This window comes from Oreochromis niloticus, linkage group LG15, assembly GCF_001858045.2.
Source record: "Oreochromis niloticus isolate F11D_XX linkage group LG15, O_niloticus_UMD_NMBU, whole genome shotgun sequence".
NCBI classification, from domain to species: Eukaryota; Metazoa; Chordata; class Actinopteri; order Cichliformes; family Cichlidae; genus Oreochromis; species Oreochromis niloticus.
Genome location: NC_031980.2, coordinates 27,550,773 through 27,574,675, shown reverse-complemented (window position 1 = coordinate 27,574,675; position 23,903 = coordinate 27,550,773). Strand labels below are relative to the sequence as shown.

The following is a 23,903-nucleotide window of genomic DNA, read 5'->3' as shown; positions in this document are numbered from 1 at the left end:
AGACAACATCCCAGGTCGAGTGCTGCGAGACTGCGCTGATCAGCTGGCTGATGTCTTCACAGACATCTTCAACTCTTCACTGAGCCAGATGATCGTCCCAGCGTGCTTCAAGTCCACCACCATCATCCCGGTGCCAAAGAAATCCTCAGTACCCCAATAACTGTTTGACAAACTCAGCAAGTTGGGACTGAGCACGTCTGTTTGCAACTGGATACTTGATTTCCTGTCAGAGAGGCCTCAGTCCTTCCGAATCGGCGACAACATCTCCAGCACCATCAGGCTAAGCACAGGAGCTCCTCAGGGCTGTGTTCTCAGCCCACTTTTTTTTACCCTCCTGACACACAATTGCACTGCCCTACACAGCTCTAACCACATCATCAAGTTCGCTGACGACACAACCGAGGTTGGACTCATCAGCACCAATGACAAGTCAGCGTACAGAGATGAGGTTCAGCAGTTGGTGTCCAGGTGCAGCGAGAACAATGTGTCACTGAATGTGGAGAAAACCAAGGAGATGATCGTCGACTTCCGGAAGACTCGCTCCACCCACACACCACCACTCAGCATCCCCGGTTCCATGGTAGAGACCATTAACAGCATCAAGTTCTTGGGAGTTCATATCTCAGACGACCTCACCTGGACCACTAACACCACCACCATCACCAAAAAGGCCCAGCAGCACCTCCACCGCCTGAAGCGGGCCAACCTCCCTCCTCCCATCCTCACCACATTCTACAGGGGCACCACAGAGCGCGTTCTGACCAGCTGCATCTCCATGTGGTTCGGCAACTGCAATGTTGGCGATCTCAGCAAACTACAACAAATTGTTAAAGTAGCTGCCAAGATCATCGGAAAATCTCTCCCTTTGCTATCTACCACAACCGCTGCATCAATAAGGCCTCTGGCATCATGCTTGACCCCTCACACCCCTCACATGGGCCCTTTTCTCTCCTTCCATCCAGCAGACGCTATTGCAGCATTGGGGCCCAATCCTCCAGACTGCGGAATAGCTTTCTCCCACAAGCCATCAGACTCCTGAACTCACTACCAGACCTCCCACTCCCCCCCAACCACACACACCCACACAAACTGTTAACCGACTCTTTTTCACTTTACACACCACTGCCTCTGTAAGATATGCTGCTCAATGGACAAGTTTTTTACTCCATTTTATAAGCTGCTACACTGGTCACTTTAAACCACTCCAAACTGTAAATTGTAAATTCTAATTGTAACTTCTCTTGATCCCCTGAGACTTAAGTGTATGTTTATTTTCCTCTCCTTTTTATATCTATTTATTAGCTTTTTTTTTTGCACTGATGTAACTGGAGCCTCGTCGTCTCATCTCTCTGTATGCTGCTCTGGATATAGCAGAGATGACAATAAAGTTTAGTTTGACTTTGCCTTTGACTTTGGTGGAATTATTGTGGCTCCTAAATATTTCTACTTTGCCTTAACACCACTTACAACCACTGATTGCGGAATATCTTGGAGGGAAGAAATTTTACGAACTGAGATGAGTTGCAAAGCAGTTTGCAGAACAACAACTACACAACAACTGTGAGCAAGTTAAAACAGCTCAAATAGATAGTGTGCTCTATATGGCCAATTGGATCTGCAGAATGTTGGCTTACTCTACTATGTGGGCTGTGCACTGAGATAAGATGATCTGCCGGGATTGTGGTTAAACTTTACTTCATGCCCTCCTGAACTGACACTGTGCTGAATTTTTTCACTTTGTGCCAACTCTAGAAAGTACTGCTGGTACAACTGAAGGAGAATCAGAGGATGTTGAGATCATAGGAGGTACTTCCAGAAAAAAAAGTGTATGTCGCCAGAGTAATGGATTACATACAGCATTTGAAAGATTTCAGCTTTCTTCAGTATCATAAAATACTTTCTTTAGAGAGTGTCTTCAATCTAACTGTTTGACTTTTGATAGAACAACAAAACAATTCCAAATTCAGTGTCAATTATCAAATTTTCTCATCTTGAAAATTCACCATGCCATCATCCAGCCTTGTCTTCAGTCTTGTCTTTAGGTGAAAAGAATATACAAATTGCATACAAGTTTACAAGTTTTCTTGAAAATAATATAATGAATTTAATCTATTTTCATTCTTCCTCACATCACTAACATCTCTCAAACTACAATATCGAACTACAATATTTCAGTCTTGAAGGTTTATGACCTCCTTCCCCACAAGCTCTCCCTGCACTGTGTCACTCTGCACTCTCTGTGTTCCTTAATCCTCCTCCTTGCTGTTTGCCAGTGTGGCGAGCTGTCTAGGCTAATTCATTTTTCTGACTTCTAATGCCTTATCCTACTCTTTGATGTTACAACCAGGGTTTATTTCTGTGCATACTTGTATACAGAAATAACCTGAGTTTTATTCCCGGGAGAAAAAGCTTAAAATAAATGTTGCTATTTTAATTTGTCTGCTACATTTTAATTCTCCAAATAAAAATACACAAAAGATTATGGAAAAAATGTAGAAATGTAGCTACCGAAACAACAGGAGAAATGTTCATGATACTCAAGTCGTCTATAATAATGTCAGTAGAATTACACTCTCAGTACTTATTCTGATATAAAAACAAAATGATTTTCCCATGTACTTAAACATAAACTGCTTTATTAGAAACTTGTACATAACTTTCTACTTATTTAAAATGTTAAAATTCTATTTTGTTGACAGGACAGATTAAGATGTTGGGAAGGTTAGGAAGCAGCTAGGGATGGGAATCGAGAACGAGTTTTTGGAGAGAACTGATTCCTGGTACTTTAGTTTGTTGGAATTGTTAATCTGCTTCAGAGCAGCCACACTAGATGCCATCTTCCATGTTTGTTGTGCTTGTGGGCATCCTTCTTCTTTTTTAGGCTAAACTAGAACACCTGTCAGCATACTGTAGCCTTGGCATATATGCTTCCTATGTTCCTCTGGTACAGAAAAAAAAAGTTTGAGAAGTATTATAAGTATTAGTTCCAGTGACATACATTTTTCAAACACTTTTCTATTTAACCCCTAAGCAATACACCATTGCCCAAATACTTGAGTTTACCTAAAACTCAATTTTGTCTAAGTTCGTACAGATATTAACTGCTGCTCTCCAGCTCGTTAGTTGTTATAGGTTAACACTTGTTTATTGGATAAGAAGCTTGGAGAAATTATCTTTTGCTCAAGGGTTTACATGGTTAGTGTTTTTGAATTATGCACACAATAAAATCACTGCCTCAATAAATCAGCATTTTGTGCTTGAAAAATGACTGTGGTATTTAATTATGAAAACTGTCAATTTCCATAAAATATTTCCCTAAATTCATTATCAAAATAAATAAATAATAGAAAAGAAAAAAAATGTCAGTGTGTGTGGAGTACAGGCTATCAATAATGCATTTTTGTGAGTTGTGTTAATATCAAAAATGTAGTTTTAAAATCTCTGTTCTGATGCTACGAAAGTACTTTTTCTATATTATCTTTAATGGGCCTTTTCAATAATGCAATCTGTTGTTATAACAGCTTATGTATAAAATGAAGAATATATTTTATAAAATTAATATTAGCTTCTGGTGCTTGAGTAAATACTGACTTCTTCCTGTTACAAAAAAGTGAATGTAATACAGGATATACTGTATAGACTGCATTTATCCCAAAATTATGGAATTCTATTGTATACCTTTTTAAAATTATGTGAAAAATGGCAAATAACAAATAACTAACTTATGAAATCCTTATGATTTTTCATTATATCATAGGAACATGTAAAAAATAGTATAAATAAAAACTGAAGTGGTGAAATTTCTTGAAAAACAAACATTGAGCCGCCTCTAAACTTTTGACCATGACTGCCCACTGTGGGGATGTCACAGCAGCTGCACTAGTCGCCCTCTTTCTGTGCACCCTAACCAAACCTCACAGAGAGAAAGAACATGAGAAAATGATCAAAAGGCTACAAATTAATCTGAGACATCAAATGTGTTGACTCCATAGTAACTTTTTAGTAACCTAGAAGCAAAAGACTGTATAAACAATAAGAAATTATGATTTCTGTCAGTCTTTGAACAAAGAATAACTGCAATTTTTGCTGTTTTTAATGTAATTTAATTTAATTTTTTAATGCTCTTTCTGATGCAGCCCCAAAGGGATTTGTGCTTCAGGACTGAATGTATAAACCACTACATTACATATACAAATATCAGTATAGGGTTGCCTACAAAATTGATACTAAGCTATTAATTAAGATTAAAATAATAAATAATATTGAATTAGGTACTCATTTAAAAAGAATATAGTTACAGACAAGTCTGTCTTTGCCTCTTTGAGCTCATACACAACTTAACACAGCACTACTATGGACAGATGGAAACACAGCTCCTCCTCTCACTGAAGTAGTTAATGTTCATAATATTCATAATGATTATTATGATGACGGTATCATATGAAGGTCAGTAAAGCTCCCATTTCAACCAGAGTTATAATAATATTTTATTTTCTAATTAGCTTTTAATTTGTTTTGACATTCTGTTTTTAATTCAGTTTAGTTTCCACAGTAGATTTTTTATTTCAGATTATTATTTTTTTATCATTTGAAAATGTTTAGTTTTAATTTAGTTAAAGTTTTTTTCAGTATAAGTTTTATTTATTTATTTATTTTTGACAGGCAAGATTTAGGAAAATTAGTGCATTTGTTACAATAAAAACACAACTTTTTGAAAACAGTGGACAGACAGTCTTACAAGCATTCAGACTCAAAGAAGTCTATCAGTGACTCACTAATAGACAAGTTGTAATATTTATTTTTACATAGCTAACAGATACTAAAACTAAAACTAGGGATACTTCCTCTGTATTTTATTTTGGTTAGTTTTAGAAGTCCACAAAATTGTTTCAGTTAGTTTCAAAAATTTTATTTTAATTTGACTTAACCTCTAGTTCTACTTTTGTTTTAGAAACTATACTAACCTAAGTTTGAGCAACATTTAAGTAATAAAAAATATCATAAATGTTAACCTTTCAGCTTAGACATTTACCATTTAACTATGAACATTTTTGTGATAGCTACATTATACAGTTGATATTAATGTAGGAACTAGCACATTACAGGCTGGGGATAGATTATTAAGCTCAGTATTGTATAGTGATGCAATCTGAAAAGTTTTGTACATAATTATAAGCAGTCTGCTTTCCCTGATAGCCTTTTACCATGTCTGCAAACACTCCTGTTTTGCTGTTTTCTACCAGAAAACTCTTGTAATTTATATGACTGTCAAATTTTATTATGAATAACTGTGGCATCCCTGAGTTTTAAGTGTTCATTTGCAGGATCATTTATGAAACCCCGTTGGTGGTTGAGTTGGTGGTTGTGGGGGTTGAGCTTAATGGGGTTGAAAGTGTTTCAACCTCAACCCCATTCAGCTGTTGGGTGTTCCCAGGGTATCTGAGCAGTCACCTTCTGTACAGAAATGAAGACTTTTGCCATCTTAGCTGTTCTTAGCTAAGATGGCAAAAGTTTCTTTAACTCTTATTACAAAGACAAAGTAAAGACCAAAGTTAAAGAAACCCCAAACTAGCAAAATGAGCTTTTCAACAGACAAAAGCAAAACATGACAAGAAATATTACCGTAGGACCTCCAAAACACAGGTTTAGGGTCCAGGAATATGGTTTGGTTTGTTTATGGAACTACACGTCAGGTTGATGCAGTCTGCAATGACTTGAATGGCGTGGAAGGTTGTGGTGTAGGGTTAAGAAGGATTTCCATTCACATCGTAAGTTAGAACTCAGGGTTCCCACAGAAGTCTAAATCCAGTCTTATGTTTCACCTCAGAAGGTTAACCTCACTATGATTAAAAACATGTTTGAGTCAGGTTTTACTTTCTACTCCTCAGTAATTTTGACTTGGACATCTTTTTGCACCTCCAATCACTTAAAATTCAATAATGACTACCTGTCTTAGGTGTAGGATTTGATTTAGGTTACCATCTTAAATTCCACCTGGTCAGTGGCAAACCAGCTACAGTTAGGTTTGCCAACAAATATTCTGAATTTTATTCTGCAATCAAATATTTAAAACATTCACTCAATCACAAAATTTGTGAGTGGGGTGTGGGAGTGACACCCTTGGCACCTGTCTGCGTTTAAAGCAGCACATAATGCAAAGCTGGATTTTCACAAGAAATGTTGTTAGAGACTGTGCTGCTGGGGAGCTAACAGAGTACTAGCCACCTTCACCTTCAATACCACATACTGTGTGTCAAAGTCAGAATAGGTGTGTGGTGTAGGACAAGGTGTAGCTCTCACTGTGCCAGTCTTCAGATACACTGCTGCCAGCAAGAGGGAAAAGAGAGAGAGTGGTGAATGATTACCCTACCATAATACCAAACACATAAGCTGTGAGAGACATAAACTATAAGCTGATGTAAGCAGAACAACTGAAGGTAGATGGTTTTCAGTAATCTCATCTGTCTGAGTCTTTTAGAAAACAAGTCTTTAGTTCTACTAACTCCTTTAGCCTGTATTTATCATATATGTAAAACTATGTCAACGTAACAGGTGGCTAATAACAAACCTGGGCTAGCATAATGGTTGTAGCATATGTTTTGAAAATTCAAACCCTCCTGATTTTTACTGTAGGTCTTCTGCCCCATTTTTTGTAACCTTTTGCTTATTTAATAATGTGTTGGTTTGAACCTAATGTTGACTTACTGAACATAATGAAAAATTAGGCCTTTTAAAGAAAACTCAAATTCTATAAGTAGTGGTTGAACCAGGAAAGCTCTTTCTCCACCTCTTCCACCATCACCACCTCCATCTCACCTCAGGCAGCAGTGAGGTGTCACCTCCCTCTTTCACACATCACTCAGCACATTTATCACACACAGTTCCTTTTTTGTCTCTCTGTGCTCACCTGGCCTCACTCTTTCATACGCAACTATATTTTGTCTTATAAGGACTGACGCAAAGAAGAATAGAGAACAAAGCTGCAGGTACAGAAATTGTTGCCCCGATTATGTCTCATTACTCACTTTCTTCAAAGCTTCAAAGGCACGCATGTTTAAGGCTGCACACACTCTGAGCATGGATTGGCTCAGTGCAGATATTTATACATAAGTGTGCTGTGACTATTGAGATTCATTTGAAATGCTTTAGTGAAACCAGGAAGTCAGTGTGGTAGATTCATTTGAGCTTTGCGAAATTACACAAGTGAAATTGGAGCAAAAGCTTTCTGAGCTCCCTCAGCAATTACCGAGTGATTATGTTACATAAACACGTTCGTACACTGTCAAATGACAAATCTGAAGCACTGAGTTGGGATTGTTTTCGAAGAATGATAAAGCTCAAAAATAACATGCAGATCTCGCCCTTATAAATGGATTGATTTGAAGCAGACAGTCATAAAAGTCTCAGACTCTGACAGAAAACCTGACTCTTGAGTTATGGATGAGCTCAATCATGTGACTTCAAGGTGCAGTGTCCACCACCATCAATTTATTCTGCTGCTCACATAATCCCAGAGTGGAATAACTCCTTTCTCCTCACACTGAAGTAAATTGTTTACTGAAAATGAAGCAAACAATTGCAGGGATTCATTTATCTGAAGCCTCAGATTTATATCAAGCTCCCCACTGTGAAACACCACATTGCGACTATTTGATTGTGCTGGATTATTGTGTTTGTGACAAGATAAAGGACATCTACAATAAGCTGCAAATTAAACCTGAAACTGTTCTGGTTGCAGCAACCAGGCAGGAGTTTCACAGTTTCACTGGTGCGTGTCTTGTTTTAGTGATTAAATAGACCAATGAAATATTTGCGCTGCAGCTTAAAATAATTGTATAATTACTTTTGATGCATAAGCTTAATAATATATATTATTATTAACATTATATTATGCATAAGCATAATATAATCTGTGCATGATTAGTTTAATTACTTTACCATACAGTCACAATAAATACAAATATTTGGACACATTACCTAAAAATCTAAACCAGGCAAGGGAAATAAATGATGAACAACAGAAACTATACTTATTTTTTATGTCTGTCATATATACTTTCAATGCAGGATCCTCATATAAAAAAGAAAGCCCACCCTCTTTTAATTCCAAGGTTTTTTGTATCAGGGTAAAATGAGAAATTATCTGGTTCTAAAACAATTTAAAGAGAACATCAGCTGAAGAATAACATGAAATATTTTACTATGTAATTATTGTGTTGTTTAACAAAAATTAAACCAAAATCCAGAAACAGGGTGGGTGGTATAGTCTCAAAATTGGATGAAGATATTTCAAGAAAATCTGCAATAACAATATTTCTGATGATATAGAGAAAAAAATTGTGAACATTTTATGGACTCTTCAAGTTTATAGCCTTTATAAGTGCAAGTAAATGAAGACTATTTTCGATCCATCTTTCCCAAACCTCTAGTGTCAATGAGGACAGATTTCCTCATTTGAATTTGAATTTTCATTGAAATAAGGTCCCATTGTAGTGCAATATTAGTCGCATGTTTTAAATCAAAAATTAGATGGATAACATGAGTGTGTGTAACACTTTGGTTTAATAATAACTAAAGTAAATATCTTGTAACTCTGAGCCGACAATATTATGACAGAATAAAGCTGAAAAATATTGTTTTCCTTTCTGCTTTTCCACCATTTAACTGCATTATTATTGTCCATCCAGCATTTGTTCTTAGTGTCATCTAGAGTGTAACTAGCATGTGTAACACTAGGTTTACTATCCTGCGCAAATTTGCGTAACTTCCCTAAACCCAACACCCCCTAGAATTACTGGCTTTTTTATTTTCTGGTGCAAGTCCCGAGGTGTTAAGCACCCCTGCTGAGATTTTCACAGGTCGTCAGCTTGTTTCTCCTCCAGCTTTTGTTGTGCAAACCACCCATTATCCTTGAGGCCTCGCTCAGATCCAAGGTAGGCCAAACCTCTGTGTTACAACTTTCAGAAATGTCTGGTAGAAATGCTTCAACTTACTCATGAGATTTTGACCACATTTCTTGCGGAAGTCACAGCTATACTGAATGCACGACCGTTGTTGCCAGCTGCAAGAAATGCTTGGTAGGGAACAGCTGTTCCCTACCAAGGTTCGTTTTCCATTCACACAGTATATTGCAACCAAGCCAGACAAATTTGGGATCAAGTTCTTGATGGCCACGGATTTGGACACCAAATATGTCTGCAGTGCATCTCCTTACTTGGGAAAGGACCCCAGTCGTCAGAAGGGAGAGAGGCTGGCAGAGAACGTGGTCATGAAACTGGTGGAGCCGTTTTTGGATGATGGGAGAAATGTCACAACGGACAATTTCTTTACTTCACTACACTGTCGCACAGACTGCTGCAGCGCAAAACAACGTTACTGGGCACAGTGAATAAAGTCCGGCGTGAACTTCCTCAACTTGCAAAAGATACTGCAAAGCGAGAGGTATTCTCCACTTCAGTCCTTAGAAGTGGCAGTGTCTCCTTGACAATTTATGCACCTAAAAAAAAAAAAAAACTGTGTGTGTTCTAAGTTCCATGCACCAAGACGTGATGATCGGTGACGGCAGAAAGAGGAAACCCAACACGATAACAGACTATAACCACATGAAGGTATGTGAATGTTTGTACAATTTTACACCAGTGCTGCAATGTTTTCTGATGTGTGCTATACAGGCCTATAGAAAAAAAACATATACTCATGACTCTCTCTGCTTTTACAGTGTGGTGTAGACGTGTTGGACCAAATGACATGGATGTATTCCGTAAGATCAGCAACACGCAGGTGGCCAGTAGCGGTTTTTTACAATATGCTGGATTTGGCGGCAGTGAATGCCTACATTTTGTACAAGGCATGTACAGGGTGGACAGGCAAAAGAAGATTGTTTCTGAGTCTTCTAGCTCAGCAACTTCGTTGCCGATTCATGCAGCACAAGGAAATATTAGCACAGAGGCAGGCTGCTGCAGCTGCTGTGCCGGGGACTGTAAAGACAACGCAGTGCCAGGTGCAAGAGAGCTGCAACAGGAATCGCAGCAGGTTTACCTGTGCAACTTGTCAGAAATTCACCTGTGGCAAATGCAGGGATGATGGACACTGGGTCTGCAAACGCTGTAAAGTTTGAAACACTTTGAAATAAAACAGACTTGTGTACCCATATATTGTGAATGTGTTTCTTTTGTATGTAGGTTGTAACACAGAGGTTTGGCCTGCCTTGGATCTGAGTAAACAAATGCCAATGTTGCACAAACACACACACACACACACACACACACACACACAGCAAATCTGCATTTATTTGTCCCACAAGTGGAAAATCTGCATTGTCATTGCAAAAAAGTGGACAGAGCACGGTATAGAAAGTGCACTATACAAACAATCTGGAAACATATATATGGACACGAGTATTCAAAAATATTGGTGTATGTATACACACACACACACACACACCTCTATCTATCTATCTGTGTATATATATATATATATATATACATACATATATACATTATATATATATACATACATATATATATATATGTATATGTATATATATATATATATATATATATATATATATATATAATGGAGCTGAAGACCTGTGAAAATCTCAGTGGGGTGCCAAGAGGTGTTAAGGTCGGGGGGAATTTACGCAAATTTGCGCAGGCTAGTAAATCTAGTAGTAGGGACTTGCACCAGGGAAAAAAGGCTCAGTAATTCTAGTGGTAACCAGTGAGGCTGCTAGTTTTTTGTCCTTCACAGCCTGGTTCTATGCAACAGTATGTTTTTGCCTCAAGTGATGAAACATGTTAGTTAAGTTGTGCTGCCGTGTTCTGTTTAAATAAAGGGCCTTTCAGATCCTTCCAAATAGACTCTACTTGTTCAGTCTTTTTCTAACTGTTCTCTAATCTCCTAGGACCTGGCATCCACATATGTGGACATCACATTTTGGGTTGTCTAGACCAAAAATTTTGCTCTACAAGGGCCTGATATCCACCTACCAGGACGTTATACTGCCACTGTTCTATCGAAATTTAAAGTGAATGTCCTTGTTACGTCCCCTGGCTAGTCTAGGGGGTGAAGGGACGAACATAAAGGTGGATAGTGAAGGAGGAGCCAAGATGGTAATTTTAAAAGGTTTATTTAATGCATGTGATGAGATTTGGGTTCAGACTGAGGTATAACTTCAGGGAGAGCCAAGGCCAACATAACAAACAAAAACATCCCTGATGTAAAAATAAAATAAACTTACCTAACTCCAAAGAAAACAAAATATACAACCTATAACCATAACCTACCTAACAACACATAAACAGGAGAAAACAGGATGTCAAAATAAAAGGCAGCTCTCCCCTACAAGCAGTCTGAACATGAAAACAAAATGCACATACAAGTCGCAGCGGCATGCAAGCCTGCACAGGTATGGCAACCAAAATGGCCAGAGGGCACAAAAACACAGCTCCACAGGCCTTAAGTAGTGCTCTGCTGATTAACAATTAGCTGGGCTCTGAGCAGCATCCAATCAGGGCAGAGGAGGTGGAGCCTAGACAAAACAAAGAGTTAGTAGGGAGAAGAGACATCCTCCTGGGGGATGTAACACCCCCACCCAGAAAAACAAGCGTATAAGTTTGTTAACCTTACACCATCACATTCTTGAGAGGTCATCTATTTTCACATCCTCTCTTATGCTTTATCTCAATGTTGTAGTTTTGTGAAATTAAAGCCCACCTCATCAGTCGTTGATTGTTGTTATACATACGAGAGAGGAACATGAGAGGATTGTGATCAGTGAAGACCTCTACAGTTTGGGAAGTAGATCCCACATACACATCAAAATGTTGAAGAGCCAGAAGCATGGCCAGAGTCTCCTTCTCAATTGTCGAGTACCGTCTTTGATGAGCATCGAACTTCTTGCCAAAGAAGCAGACAGGATGACTCACTCCCTGTCCATCATCTTGAAGAAGAACAGCTCCAGCCCCCACCTCACTGGCATCCACTTCAAGCTTGAACGGTTTAGAAAAGTCTGGAGCAACAAGAACAGGTGAACTCGACAGAAGACCTTTTGCACATTCAAAAGTATGTTGACATTCAGGACTCCAAATGAATGGTACCTTCGGGCTGCACAGGTTTGTCAGTGGTGTTACGACTTCAGAAAAATTCCTACAGAAACACCTGTAGTAACCAACCATCCCCAGAAATCTGCGCAGCTCATGGCGTGTTGTTGGCACAGGAAAGTTGAGGATGGCATTAACCTTTGCACTGATAGGGCGAACCTTGCCCTGCCCAACTTCCTTTCCAAGGTAGGTAACTGTAGCCTTACCAAACTCGCATTTAGCCAAGTTGAGGGTCAAGGAAGCATCACCTAAACGCTTGAACACAGTGGCTAAAGTGGTGACATGCTCTGACCAGTTGGAAGAATAGATGACCACATCATCAAGATAAACATTACAGTTTGCCACACCAGATAATACAGTTGACATTAACCTCTGAAAGGTAGCAGGAGCATTTCTCATTCCAAATGCCATGACTGTATATTGTAAAAAGTGATCAGATGTTACAAAAGCTGAGATTTCTGATGCTCTTTTTGTCAAAGGAACTTGCCAATAACCTTTAAGAAGGTCAAGCTTACTCACATAAGCAGCAGATCCAACACTGTCAATACAGTCCTCAATACGGGGCAGTGGGAAGGAATCAGGCATCGTTACTGCATTTACCTTGCGGAAATCTGTGCAAAAGCGAGGTGTTCCATCTGATTTTGGCGTAACCAGGCACGGAGAGCTCCATGGACTATAGCTTGGGATAGCCAATCCATGCTTCAGAAGGTAGTCTACTTCTTTGTTTATCATTTCTCTTTTTGCCATATTCACCCGGTAAGCATGCTGCTTAATAGGCACTGCATTCCCAACATCAATGTCGTGCTCTATTACAGTAGTACAGGAAGGCATGTCCCCAAAGAGTTTTAAATGAATGTTGACAAGCCTTTCAATGTCTAACTGTTGCTCACGGGTCAAGTGAGAAAGATATGTAGACAACTGGGACAGTACCTCAGAATTAAGCATTCTGGCACTCTGGTAGCTGGCATCACAAAGTTTGAGCCCATCTTCATCTAAACTCAACCTCAGTCCTGAGGAAGAGTTCAACAAGAGAGTTTCTGGAGATGAGATTTGCTCTGACTGAGATGCCACAGACTTATCTGCAGGACCACAGAGAGAATCATCTCTAGAATGAAAAGATTTGAGCATATTGAGATGGCACAAGCATGTTTTACGCTTCCTGTCTGGTGTTTTAATCACATAGTCAGTGTTATTTACTTTCTTATCCACCTGGTATGGTCCACAGAAGCGGGCAGACAATGCAGAGCTAGCAGTTGGTAGAAGAACCAAAACCTTGTCACCTGGATTGAAAGATCGAGGAACGGCTTTCTTATCATACCAACTCTTCATCTTCCCCTGAGCAGAGGAGAGGGCTTCTGCAGCTGCCAACCTGGCCTTATGGAGGCGCTCTCTGAACTGTGAAACATAATCCAGAACATTAGTTTTCACAACATGGTCTGTTGACAAGAACTGTTCTTTCAACAACTTCAAAGGTCCCCGAACAGAATGACCAAACACTACTTCATTTGGGCTAAACCCAAGGGATTCTTGCTTAGCTTCACGCATGGCAAACACATGGCAAACATCATCAGGGGTACTCCCTCATCCCACTCTTTTCCAGTATCCAAGCAGTATTTCTGTAACGTTGCCTTGTAATGCTCCTTGCGACTCAGGATGGTATGCACTTGACACGACATGCTTAATCTCAAGAGTCTGCATGACCTGCTTGAAAAGTTTAGACAGAAAGTTAGTTCCTTGGTCTGTCTGGACTACTTTCGGTAAACCAAAAGTAGTGAAGAACTTTGTCAAAACTTTAATCACCAAAGGTGCAGTTATTCTTCTGAGTGGGACAGCTTCTGGAAAACGAGTCGAAGTACACATTGCAGTCAGTAAAAACTGATTACCATTCTTTGTCTTGGGCAATGGACCAACACAGTCCACAATGACACGTTCAAAAGGTTCACCAAGTACTGGTATAGGATGAAGAGGAGCTATGGGAACTGTCTGGTTTGGCTTTCCTGCAATCTGACATGTTTTACAAGTGCGGCAAAACTCAACTACTATCTTATTGTACGTTTTTGTAACTCCCAAATGACCAGACTACGTAGTGACGATACTCAAGAGGCACAACAATCTGATAGGTAGTGCTCCAGTCACAATCATCAGAACAGCTTCCCCCTACGTCCGCTGTTAAACTTGAGTGTGCAGTCCACTTGCGCATCAAGACCCCATCTTCCAAGAAATAAGAAGCCTTTTTATTTCCTGTTTCAGAAAGAGAAGTAAAGCATTTAGTCAATGAGGAATCCGACTTCTGAGCAGCAATAAGGCTTTCACGTGTGACTGGCAAGTCTAACTGTGAGAGATGGAGATCCTTCCACTTCTCAGTAGTATCCTTTGAGCCACTTTTAAGGTCAATCAAGGTTTGCAAATCATCTGTAGCCAAAGCCTGAGCCAACGAAGAGTCTGCCAAATCAATTTCTGCAGCTTTACGTCTTGTTTGAGCCCTGGTGAGAACACAAGCAGGAAAAACAGATGGAAAACATGTTGCTAGGTTGTTGCTCTTCAAGTTTGATTTTGGATCATTTGTTACTTCAGGAACAGGTTGCACTTTTCCACCAGAAATATCATTTCCCAAAATGAACTGCACCCCTTTTATGGGAAGTGAGGGGTGTACTGCCACAGAGAAGATGTCATTAACCAACTTTGACTTGATGTGTACATAATGCAAAAGAGCTTCAACATAGCCCATTTCAACTCCTTGAATCAGAATGCTACCATGACAAGAGGAATGGTCACTCAAGGGTAATACATCACAGATTGTGACCCTCCCATATCTCTGAGTATTCGAATGGGTTTTTCATCCTCAGGCTTCCCAGGCAACGACACAGTGCCATCTAAGAGGAAGTGTTTGAAGCAGGGATCAACTCCTTCACTTTGGTCCCCTCTCTCAGCATGAATGGTTTTAATTAAACCTACTCCTTTTGGTGACTGGTTCTTGCGCTTCAAAGCGGGACATTCAACAACAACATGACCAAGTTTATGACAATAGAAACATTCCCTTTCAGTCTTTGAAGCAAAAGTCCATCGTGGGCTTGAAGGATCATTTCGTGGGGGAGTTTCTCTGGTGGTAACCTCACGTTTCTGCACAAAAACAGTTTTATGAGTCAGCACAAATTCATCAGCTATCACAGCTGCTTCTTTCAAAGTGGAAACCTTCTGTTCATTAAGGTGTACAACAATGCGTTCTGGCAGGCCATTTTTAAACTCTTCCAGCAGTATTAGTTCACGTAAAGAGTTGTAGTCTGGAACTTTACTCGCTGTTATCCATTTATCAAAAAGAGTCGCTTTTTCACGAGCAAACTCTACAAAAGTCTGATTTGCTGTTCTTTTGTGATTGCGAAAGCGTTGCCTATATGCTTCGGGAACAAGTTCATAAGCAGCAAGGATAGCAGACTTCACTACATCATATTTCAAACTTTCTTCCAAAGACATAGCACAGGGGTCTGCAACCTTTAACACCCAAAGAGCCACTTGGACCCGGTTTCCACGCAAAAGAAAACACTGGGAGCCACAAATACTTTTTGAAATCTAAAATGATGATAACACTGTATATATTGGTTTTTTTTACCTTTGTGCTTTGTGTGAACAACTAAAGTAAGTAAGTAAAGTTTATTTATTAAGCGCTTTTCACAGACAGGCAGTCACAAAGCGCTGTACACAAATATTAAAATAAACAATACAATCAATAGACATTATACACAATGTAAAAGATCAAATGTAAATAATAATAATAAAGAATATAAAATACATAGATCAACAATAGGCTTGTTTGAACAGAAAAGTTTTTCACTGCTTTTTAAAAGAATCCACAGAGCAACTAAGGTGTGTTGCTTATAAAATTCATGAAGTGCTACAGAGAAAATTACATTTTATTTATGTAATGAACACATTTTGAACTCTTAAAGAAATATAACAAAAGGAAAGACACCCAGCTGAACTAAAATGATCCATGTAGCAAACAAAAACTGTTGTGAGCCGCCACCCTTTTAAAAAGTAATTGGAAAAAAAGCACTATGCCACTAAAAAAAATAGATATTTGCAAAATTCTGCCTAAATATCTATTTTACCTTGTTAATGTGTGTGGCAGGGCGTGGTCTGCAGTGCCGCTGAATGGGAGTCGGACGCACCTGAGCGGCACTCGCAATCACGCCTTGCCACCTTAAAGTCTGTGCTCTCTCTGCTGTTGTGTTGTCGGGCTGTGAAAAGCTACAGCCGGCTATATGCGTACAGCAGGGGTGTCCAAACTTTTTTCGCTGAGGGCCACATACATAAAAATATAGGAGGGGCTGGGCCACTTACTAGAAATTAGGTATATAACCTTAACTTTACTGTATTAAAAATCACTTAAAAGTGGTCAAATGTCTTATATTGTTGAATATAATTAAAGACAAAAGTGCCTTCATCACAGTTTTCCATAAATGGATCTTTATTGATTTATTCAGAAAAAGCTTTGGTAGCTCATTCTCAGAACAGCAGCCTCAGATTTCTTCTTAGACAGAAGATTTACAGCACAGAGAAAAAAACAATAAAGGGGAAAATGGGACGGGTACATTTCAAGTTTGTTATTTAAGTTATTAGGCTTAGCAAAACATCTATTAACATTCGTTTGAAACTATTATCAACATTAACAGACTGCACTGAACTTAATAACAGGAGTGCATATAATTTTAGTAAATTATTCTGGTGAGTATCAGCTGTGCTGGGTATGTAAATCGGGCCATCCAGCCGCGGTGCTGATCCAACGCCACTCATGCCAAAAATCCGGACAAATGTCACTTGATCAAGGAGCAGATCTGCATCAGATGAGATCAGCTGACTTTGCGTGTGCGTGCGCTGTGCACAGCGGTGTGTACTCTGTGTGTTAACAAGATAAAAGCATATAAGAAAGTGGTGCGCAAAAGCAGGGTAGTGACAGAATTGATGCGCATTATTGATATTTGAAGCATGTGTACCTGCACATTAACACACGGGTACTGTGGAATATATTTTTTACTCACCTAAAGCGCTCGTGCTCTCATCCACTCCCCGCAAAAAATTAGCAGCTGTGCGGTGTCTGTGGCATCGGTGCTCTCATCGCATGTGATGGAGTAAAAATCAAAAGCACAGCTTTATCAGACAGTTGCAGTTTAATGTTGGCTGACGAGTCTTCAATGCGTCGCACAACTGTATTTCTGGACATGCTGACGTTGTTGAAGTCCTGCGGTACTTTTTCCGGGCACATTATTTCGGTAACTTTAACGAGGCAGCGTTTTATGAGGTCTCCATCTGAAAAAGGCTTGCCATGTCTTGCGATGAGTTGGGCGACCTCATAGCTGGCTATTGGAGCCTTTTTCTGGACAATTTGAGCACGAAAAAAAAAATACTGTTGCTGACCCCGCAGGATAGCTACCATTTGCTTTAATTTCTGCTCTCGCTCAGCACCAGTGTAGGATGCATAGGCCTGATGTTTGGTTTCATAATGACGTCGTACATTATACTCTTTCATAACTGCCACAGTTTCAGTGCAGATCAAACAGACACACTTCCCCTTTAATTCTTTGAAGAAATATTCACTCTCCCACCCTGTCTGAAATTTTCTGCACTCACTTTCTACCTTTCACTTCTTTGGTTCTGCCATTTTTAGTAACTTGGGGTAAATTTCTTCTGTGATTGTCCTTTTTGGTGGAGCAACTGCCTTGATCAACAGCAGCTCCCCCTGGTGTTAAAACTAAGAAGTGCAATAAACTCAAGCAAAAGTTGAAGTGCGGGCCATATTCTATTCTATTTATAAAATTACTTGCGGGCCAATTAAAACTGGACCACGGGCCAATTGGCCGGACTTTGGACACGCCTGGCGTACAGCAACCGTGTGTGAAAAGTGGTCAATAAAGAGATGCTGAAAAGCGTGTTCATGCAAACATCGTTGGGTCCGCCGTGATATGAGACTTCTGGTCCCGAACCTCTGCACACAGCATCTGCAAATCGGGGCTTTCATCTTTACGCAGGACTGAAAGCTGTCATCTGTGAGGCGTGAGCGGTGTTTGTTTTTAACGTAGTTCACGGTGGAGAATGGCTGCCGACATAATGTGGATCCGAAGATCCATAATTGCCCTATCTGGGATTGAAAGTCTTGATAAATGCACGGCGTTTCAGCGGGTACACCGGCTTCCCCGAGTGTGACGCTTATTTTGAGCGATGAAAAAAATAATAAAATATAATTTCATTTTTATATTTCAAAATCACAACAATCTTCCAAAATAGAACTACAAGTTTTTTAAAAAAGAACTAAACACAAATAAAATGCACTTCAGCTAAATACTTCTAATTTATTTTCCCAAACCACGCGGAGCCGCACTATAAGGACTAAAGAGCCGCATGCGGCTCCGGAGCCGTGGGTTGCCGACCCCTGACATAGCAGAACAGACTTCTTGTGCTTTGCTTACCAGTTTGCACTGAAGAAGCAATGGCCAAACTTCTCTCGGCCAGTGCAGTGAGGCAGCAACACGTTCAAACACATTGAAATATGTATCAACTTCTGATTCACGAAATGGAGGTAGCAACACAATGTTTTTACTCACATCAAAACCACCTGTGTTTACAGGGGAGGAGGTTGTTTCACCAACAGCAGATGAATTTGCAGAACTACATAGAGTAGCAGAGCTTCTTGAAGTCTGTGCCTGTAACTCCAACTGACGCAGTCTGACCTCCCTTTCAGTCTGCAACTCCAGCTCCAACCTTTTCAGTTTCAACACCTTTTCTGTCTCTGCTTCCAACTTGCGAAGTTCCAACTCTGCCTGACGAGCTTGGGCTTTATCCTGAGTCTCTAATTGTAATTTAGCCAAACGTACCTTGAGTAATACTTCTTGTCTTGAACGAGGAGAAGATGGGGTAGCAAAAGAAGGTGAGCCATTAGTACTTAAATTTTCCACCGTTTGTTGCTCCACAGCAACAGGGTTTTACCCTTCTCCCTATGACACAGCAGGCTTCACTCCTTCATTAGGGGTCCTGTCAAGAGGAACTGGCAAACGAGGTGATTCAGAAACAGGAAGCAAGCCTTCTTCCACAAGTTTGTTTAAAACAGCAGTTTTCAAGTCCTCTTTCACCATTTGTCTTGTTACATTTAACTCAAAGTGTGCTGCTATAGCAAACAAATCTTGTTTTCTACACAAAGTTAACTCCTCCCAAGAAGGACTACTCAAAAATGCACTCGAATTAAAAACACCAGTTGCCATACTAACTACCTCTGCCAAATACACCAGCAGAAACAAACAACTCCAAACCTTCATCTAAAAATGGATTGAACAGGATATTATCCCGGACGAGCCCCCAATTTATGTTACGTCCCCTGGCTAGTCTAGGGGGTGAAGGGACGAACATAAAGGTGGATAGTGAAGGAGGAGCCAAGATGGTAATTTTAGAAGGTTTATTTAATGCATGTGATGAGATTTGGGTTCAGACTGAGGTATAACTTCAGGGAGAGTCAAGGCCAACATAACAAACAAAAACATCCCTGATGTAAAAATAAAATAAACTTACCTAACTCCAAAGAAAACAAAATATACAACCTATAACCATAACCTACCTAACAACATATAAACAGGAGAAAACAGGATGTCAAAACAAAAGGCAGCTCTCCCCTACAAGCAGTCTGAACATGAAAACAAAATGCACATACAAGTCGCAGCGGCATGCAAGCCTGCACAGGTATGGCAACCAAAATGGCCAGAGGGCACAGAAACACAGCTCCACAGGCCTTAAGTAGTGCTCTGCTGATTAACAATTAGCTGGGCTCTGAGCAGCATCCAATCAGGGCAGAGGAGGTGGAGCCTAGACAAAACAAAGAGTTAGTAGGGAGAAGAGACATCCTCCTGGGGGATGTAACAGTCCTCTTATGTGGCTCTCTTTTTTCTCAGAAATAAAATCAAGTAAAAAAAAAGAAAAATTCACTTAATTCTTTGTTTTTACATTCATCAGGTCCCAATCAGCCCAAATAGCAAAGACAAATTAAAAAGGCATGCCAGGAAAGCGTTTGGGTCTTAGGAGGTTAACAGTGAAGTTTAACATCTGAAAAGTAACTTTTGATTCATTTCCTTTATTTTATTTATTTTTTGTGCTTTTTCTTTGATCATTGCACAATCTTACCTTGGGGTGAAAATGCCGAACACCCTCTTCTGAGAGGATTAATAGCTGTATTAAATGTTTTCCACTTTTGAATAATTAAATAAATAAAATAATTAATCTTAATCTCTTGTTGTCATTGCCTTTTTCTCTCAGAATTGCTTTTAATGTCTTTTTTAGTTTGCTTGACATCTTCACTGATGTGATAACTTTAACCTACCTCAGGATGCCTTCAGCAACCATTCCTGAAAAGAAAAAAAGTTATAATGCACCACTGGCATTATAACTTTTTTTTTTTTTGATGTAGACTATGTCAGTAATCGCTAATATAACAGGAACAGGTTTAAGGTACTTGTGGAAACCCCATTACCTAGTGACACATCTTTTTATTTCTCATTTGGAACAGTTTTACCTGGGTGAAGCCAGGAGATTGATGCATATTTTTCATGTTTCTGTTTGCATCAGACCCTTATAGCATATAGCATCATTTGGTCATCCCTTTCCTTTGCTGGGCTGCTCTGCTGTATCTTTTAGCACCTTATACATCAGCAGTTCTGCTAATACTTTCAACTTAATCATGAATGGTTGTGTAACAACAACCAACCTGTTTCTATTATAATCTGACTTCCGTGTGATAGACTAATGCTTACTCACTTTTATTGTTCCAGGAGGCTTATTGAATTCCTCCTGTGCAATTCTTCTTGGACCATTGCATTATCTCCAAGCTCTTGTCACTGTGACGTCTTGTGTGTGCTGTACAATCTGATTAATTAAAAAATTAGTACAGAGCAGCATCAGTCCTGTCCGCTGCTGTGAGGTGGATTCATATTGAAAAGTAAAGGAAACAGAACAAAAATGAAAGCTGGTGTCAAGAACGTATAGTGAGAAGCAGGACATTTGCTTTGAAGTTACTGGACTCCTGTGCCTTCCATGGAATGCTACTTTAATCGCAGCTAATATCTAATACTTCTGAATTCTGTGCAGGATGGCCGTGTGGCCTTTATCGGGCACCAGCTGGGCGGCGTGTCCTTCTCACCCAACAGCCGTGACCAGCAGGTCAAGTTTGCTCGTGCTGTCCAAATCACATACTACCTCCGAAATCACGGACCCGTGGTGCAGGATGCTATTGCAGAGCGCTGGGAGAATGAGTTCTGTGCCCTGGCCAGTCAACTGTCCACAGCCGAGGTCCCCCATGCACCAGACCAGCTCCACATCCAGTCACTCACATCCTTCAGTCTGTGGCGGGACTTCCACCAGACAGGCCTGCTGGCCAAGGGTGAGGTGTTGGTCAGTCTGGTGCTGGTGCTCCTGGCCGCCACCATCTCCAGCTCTATGCGGGACTGCCTAAGGGGGAAACCTTTCCTGGGACTCCTGGGTGTGCTGACCATCTGCATTGCCAATGTGACAGCTGCAGGGATCTTCTTCATATCAGATGGGAAGTTCAACTCTACACTACTGGGGATACCATTCTTTGCAATGGGTGAGTGGCAAATGTGTGTGTGTGTGTGTGTGTGTGTGTATACAGTTGTTGGGTAAAAATGCTTATCTTGGGTTCACACTGATAGTGAGTTGATTGTGGTTTGCAAATTGTGATGGGCAACACTGATGCAAATTAATAAGCATGATATGTGTGTGTTTGTCTGAGCTTTATTACCACAACCTTTCTCAAGGCAATCCTATCCTTACTGAACAGAATTTCAGGATGAACTCTATCAAAATCCAAACCAGAATTTACCATGAAGTCACGTCCAAAATCATTTAAATCTAAATTTGAATTCAAAGTTATGTTTAACTCGTGGCACATTTCAGTCATTTGATAGTCTCGATTCACTGCAGGAACTCGTTTTTGTGTTTTTTAAAACTTTTTTGGCTGAATCATGAATGACCAAGTCATCAAAATTAATGAGTTTCTGCTGCAGTGATGTTGTGGGGTTATTTTTAAGTGTGTGAATGATGTTATTGTTTGCAAATGTATACATACCACTGTATACAGTAAAAAAAAAAAAAAGACATTTACTCTTTTCTCTGTAGAGATCACACTGAAGTCCCATCCAAACCAGAGGGCAAAACAAGTCCACTGAAATACTGTAAAGGTGCCTCCTTATCTGCTAGCACAAGACTAATTAACGCCTTAAAGCTTTTGTGTGATGAGACTCACTACCAATAACTAATCCCCATGAGGTCATCCTTGGTGATGACTCTATCCTATGGGATTATGTCTTTATTTTACAAATTGTGTTCCAGAGTCTTAGCAATGAGACAAAAAAAAAAATTCTAACTGAAAATCAAAAACATATTTCCTTTTTTTACAATAAAACTACAAAAATAAAACAGTTTGCTAACATACTAGCATGCTGTTAGCTAAGGCCATATACATCTTTCAAATAACAAACTATAGTATAGGATGCCAATGCGGTAAAATGTTAATGCAATGTGAATCTAAGATGTAATATTTTCAAAAAGGCTAAAAACATTTAGTCAGTATTTCATGGTATCACAAGTTACATGATGTAGTGGAGAGTTTTCCCCTCCAGCAGGCTTGTTTGTTTGTTTTTACAGAATTACAAAATATGTAATAAGTGTCATAAGATTTTTCCCCCTTTTCAATCCTTTCAAATTTATTAGAAAAATGGAAAGCAGTACAATACAATGTCAGTATTTTAATCCTTGACATTAACACCTAAAATGCAGGTACTGAACATTGTAAATTAACATAAATATTACTTCAAAAAGTGACCTGAATCACATTGTTTCTTAATGACCAGTCATCAATATAAACCTTAAGCTACAGTCCCACACACCAACACAAATCCCTATCCTTATGAAGACACACATATGATCTTTGTTTTCAAACTTACATAAAAAGTCGACAACACCAAGCAAAGATGAAAACCAGCACAAAGAGACTTCAAAGTGATTGCTACACTGACTCTACTTTAGAAATATGAACAGGTAGAATTAGAGGCTGCAGCCTGACTTCTAATCAGTCTGTTACTTATTGAAGTTCAGAGTCTGGCTGCTGGCTGTTGGGTGTACACTTAGCTTTATCATCACTCTGGATTTTTGGCTAGCTTTGCATTGGCGTGCAGATAACTAAAGAAACTTTGTATTATGTAGGGCCCGGTGGCGCCAGTGTCCGGCAGCCTCGCCTCTGTCAGTGCGCCCCAGGGCAGCTGTGGCTACAATGTAGCTTGCCATTGCCAGTGTGTGAATGTGTGTGTGAATGGGTGAATGACTGAATGTAGTGTAAAGCGCTTTGGGGTCGGGGATTGAGTAAAGCGCTATACAAATGCAGGCCATTTACCATTTACCATGTAACATGATTAATGATATAAATGTAACTGTAAAGTTATTAATGAATTTAGTTCAGTAATGGGTTGCTGTGTTACTGAAAAATGTAGTGTGATTACAATAACTCAACAATGTTTGCCAGTAGAAAAACTGCTGAATCAGCAACATGCTAGCAGTGAGATGTGCATTTATAGGTATTCTTGATGCCAAATTGGTTATCCAGTTTTGGATGATGCGGCAAAGAAGAAAGATTCTTATTGGTTTGTAAAGGTGGGAGGTGGTCTAGATGTGTGAAGACTGGCAAAATAAGAACTGACTAAGAACTAATTTTAAGGTAGTCTTCAAGATTACAAGCTTAATAACATGCGTCAC

At 39.6% G+C, this 23,903-nt stretch overlaps 1 protein-coding gene and 1 long non-coding RNA gene across 2 annotated transcripts in view; both read left to right on the top strand.

Moving 5' to 3' along the window:
• Positions 1 to 23,903, top strand: part of ptchd4 (patched domain containing 4) — a 60,790-nt gene that overhangs the window by 7,082 nt on the left and 29,805 nt on the right. The window contains exon 2 of the mRNA XM_003459600.5: positions 21,225 to 21,720. Within this exon, the coding sequence (XP_003459648.2) occupies positions 21,225 to 21,720 (496 nt within the window). The remainder of the gene's footprint in view (positions 1 to 21,224; positions 21,721 to 23,903) is intronic.
• Positions 9,524 to 10,152, top strand: LOC112842432 (uncharacterized). Its single transcript, XR_003214191.1, has 2 exons — positions 9,524 to 9,608; positions 9,719 to 10,152. It is a non-coding gene; the product is annotated as an uncharacterized LOC112842432 (long non-coding RNA).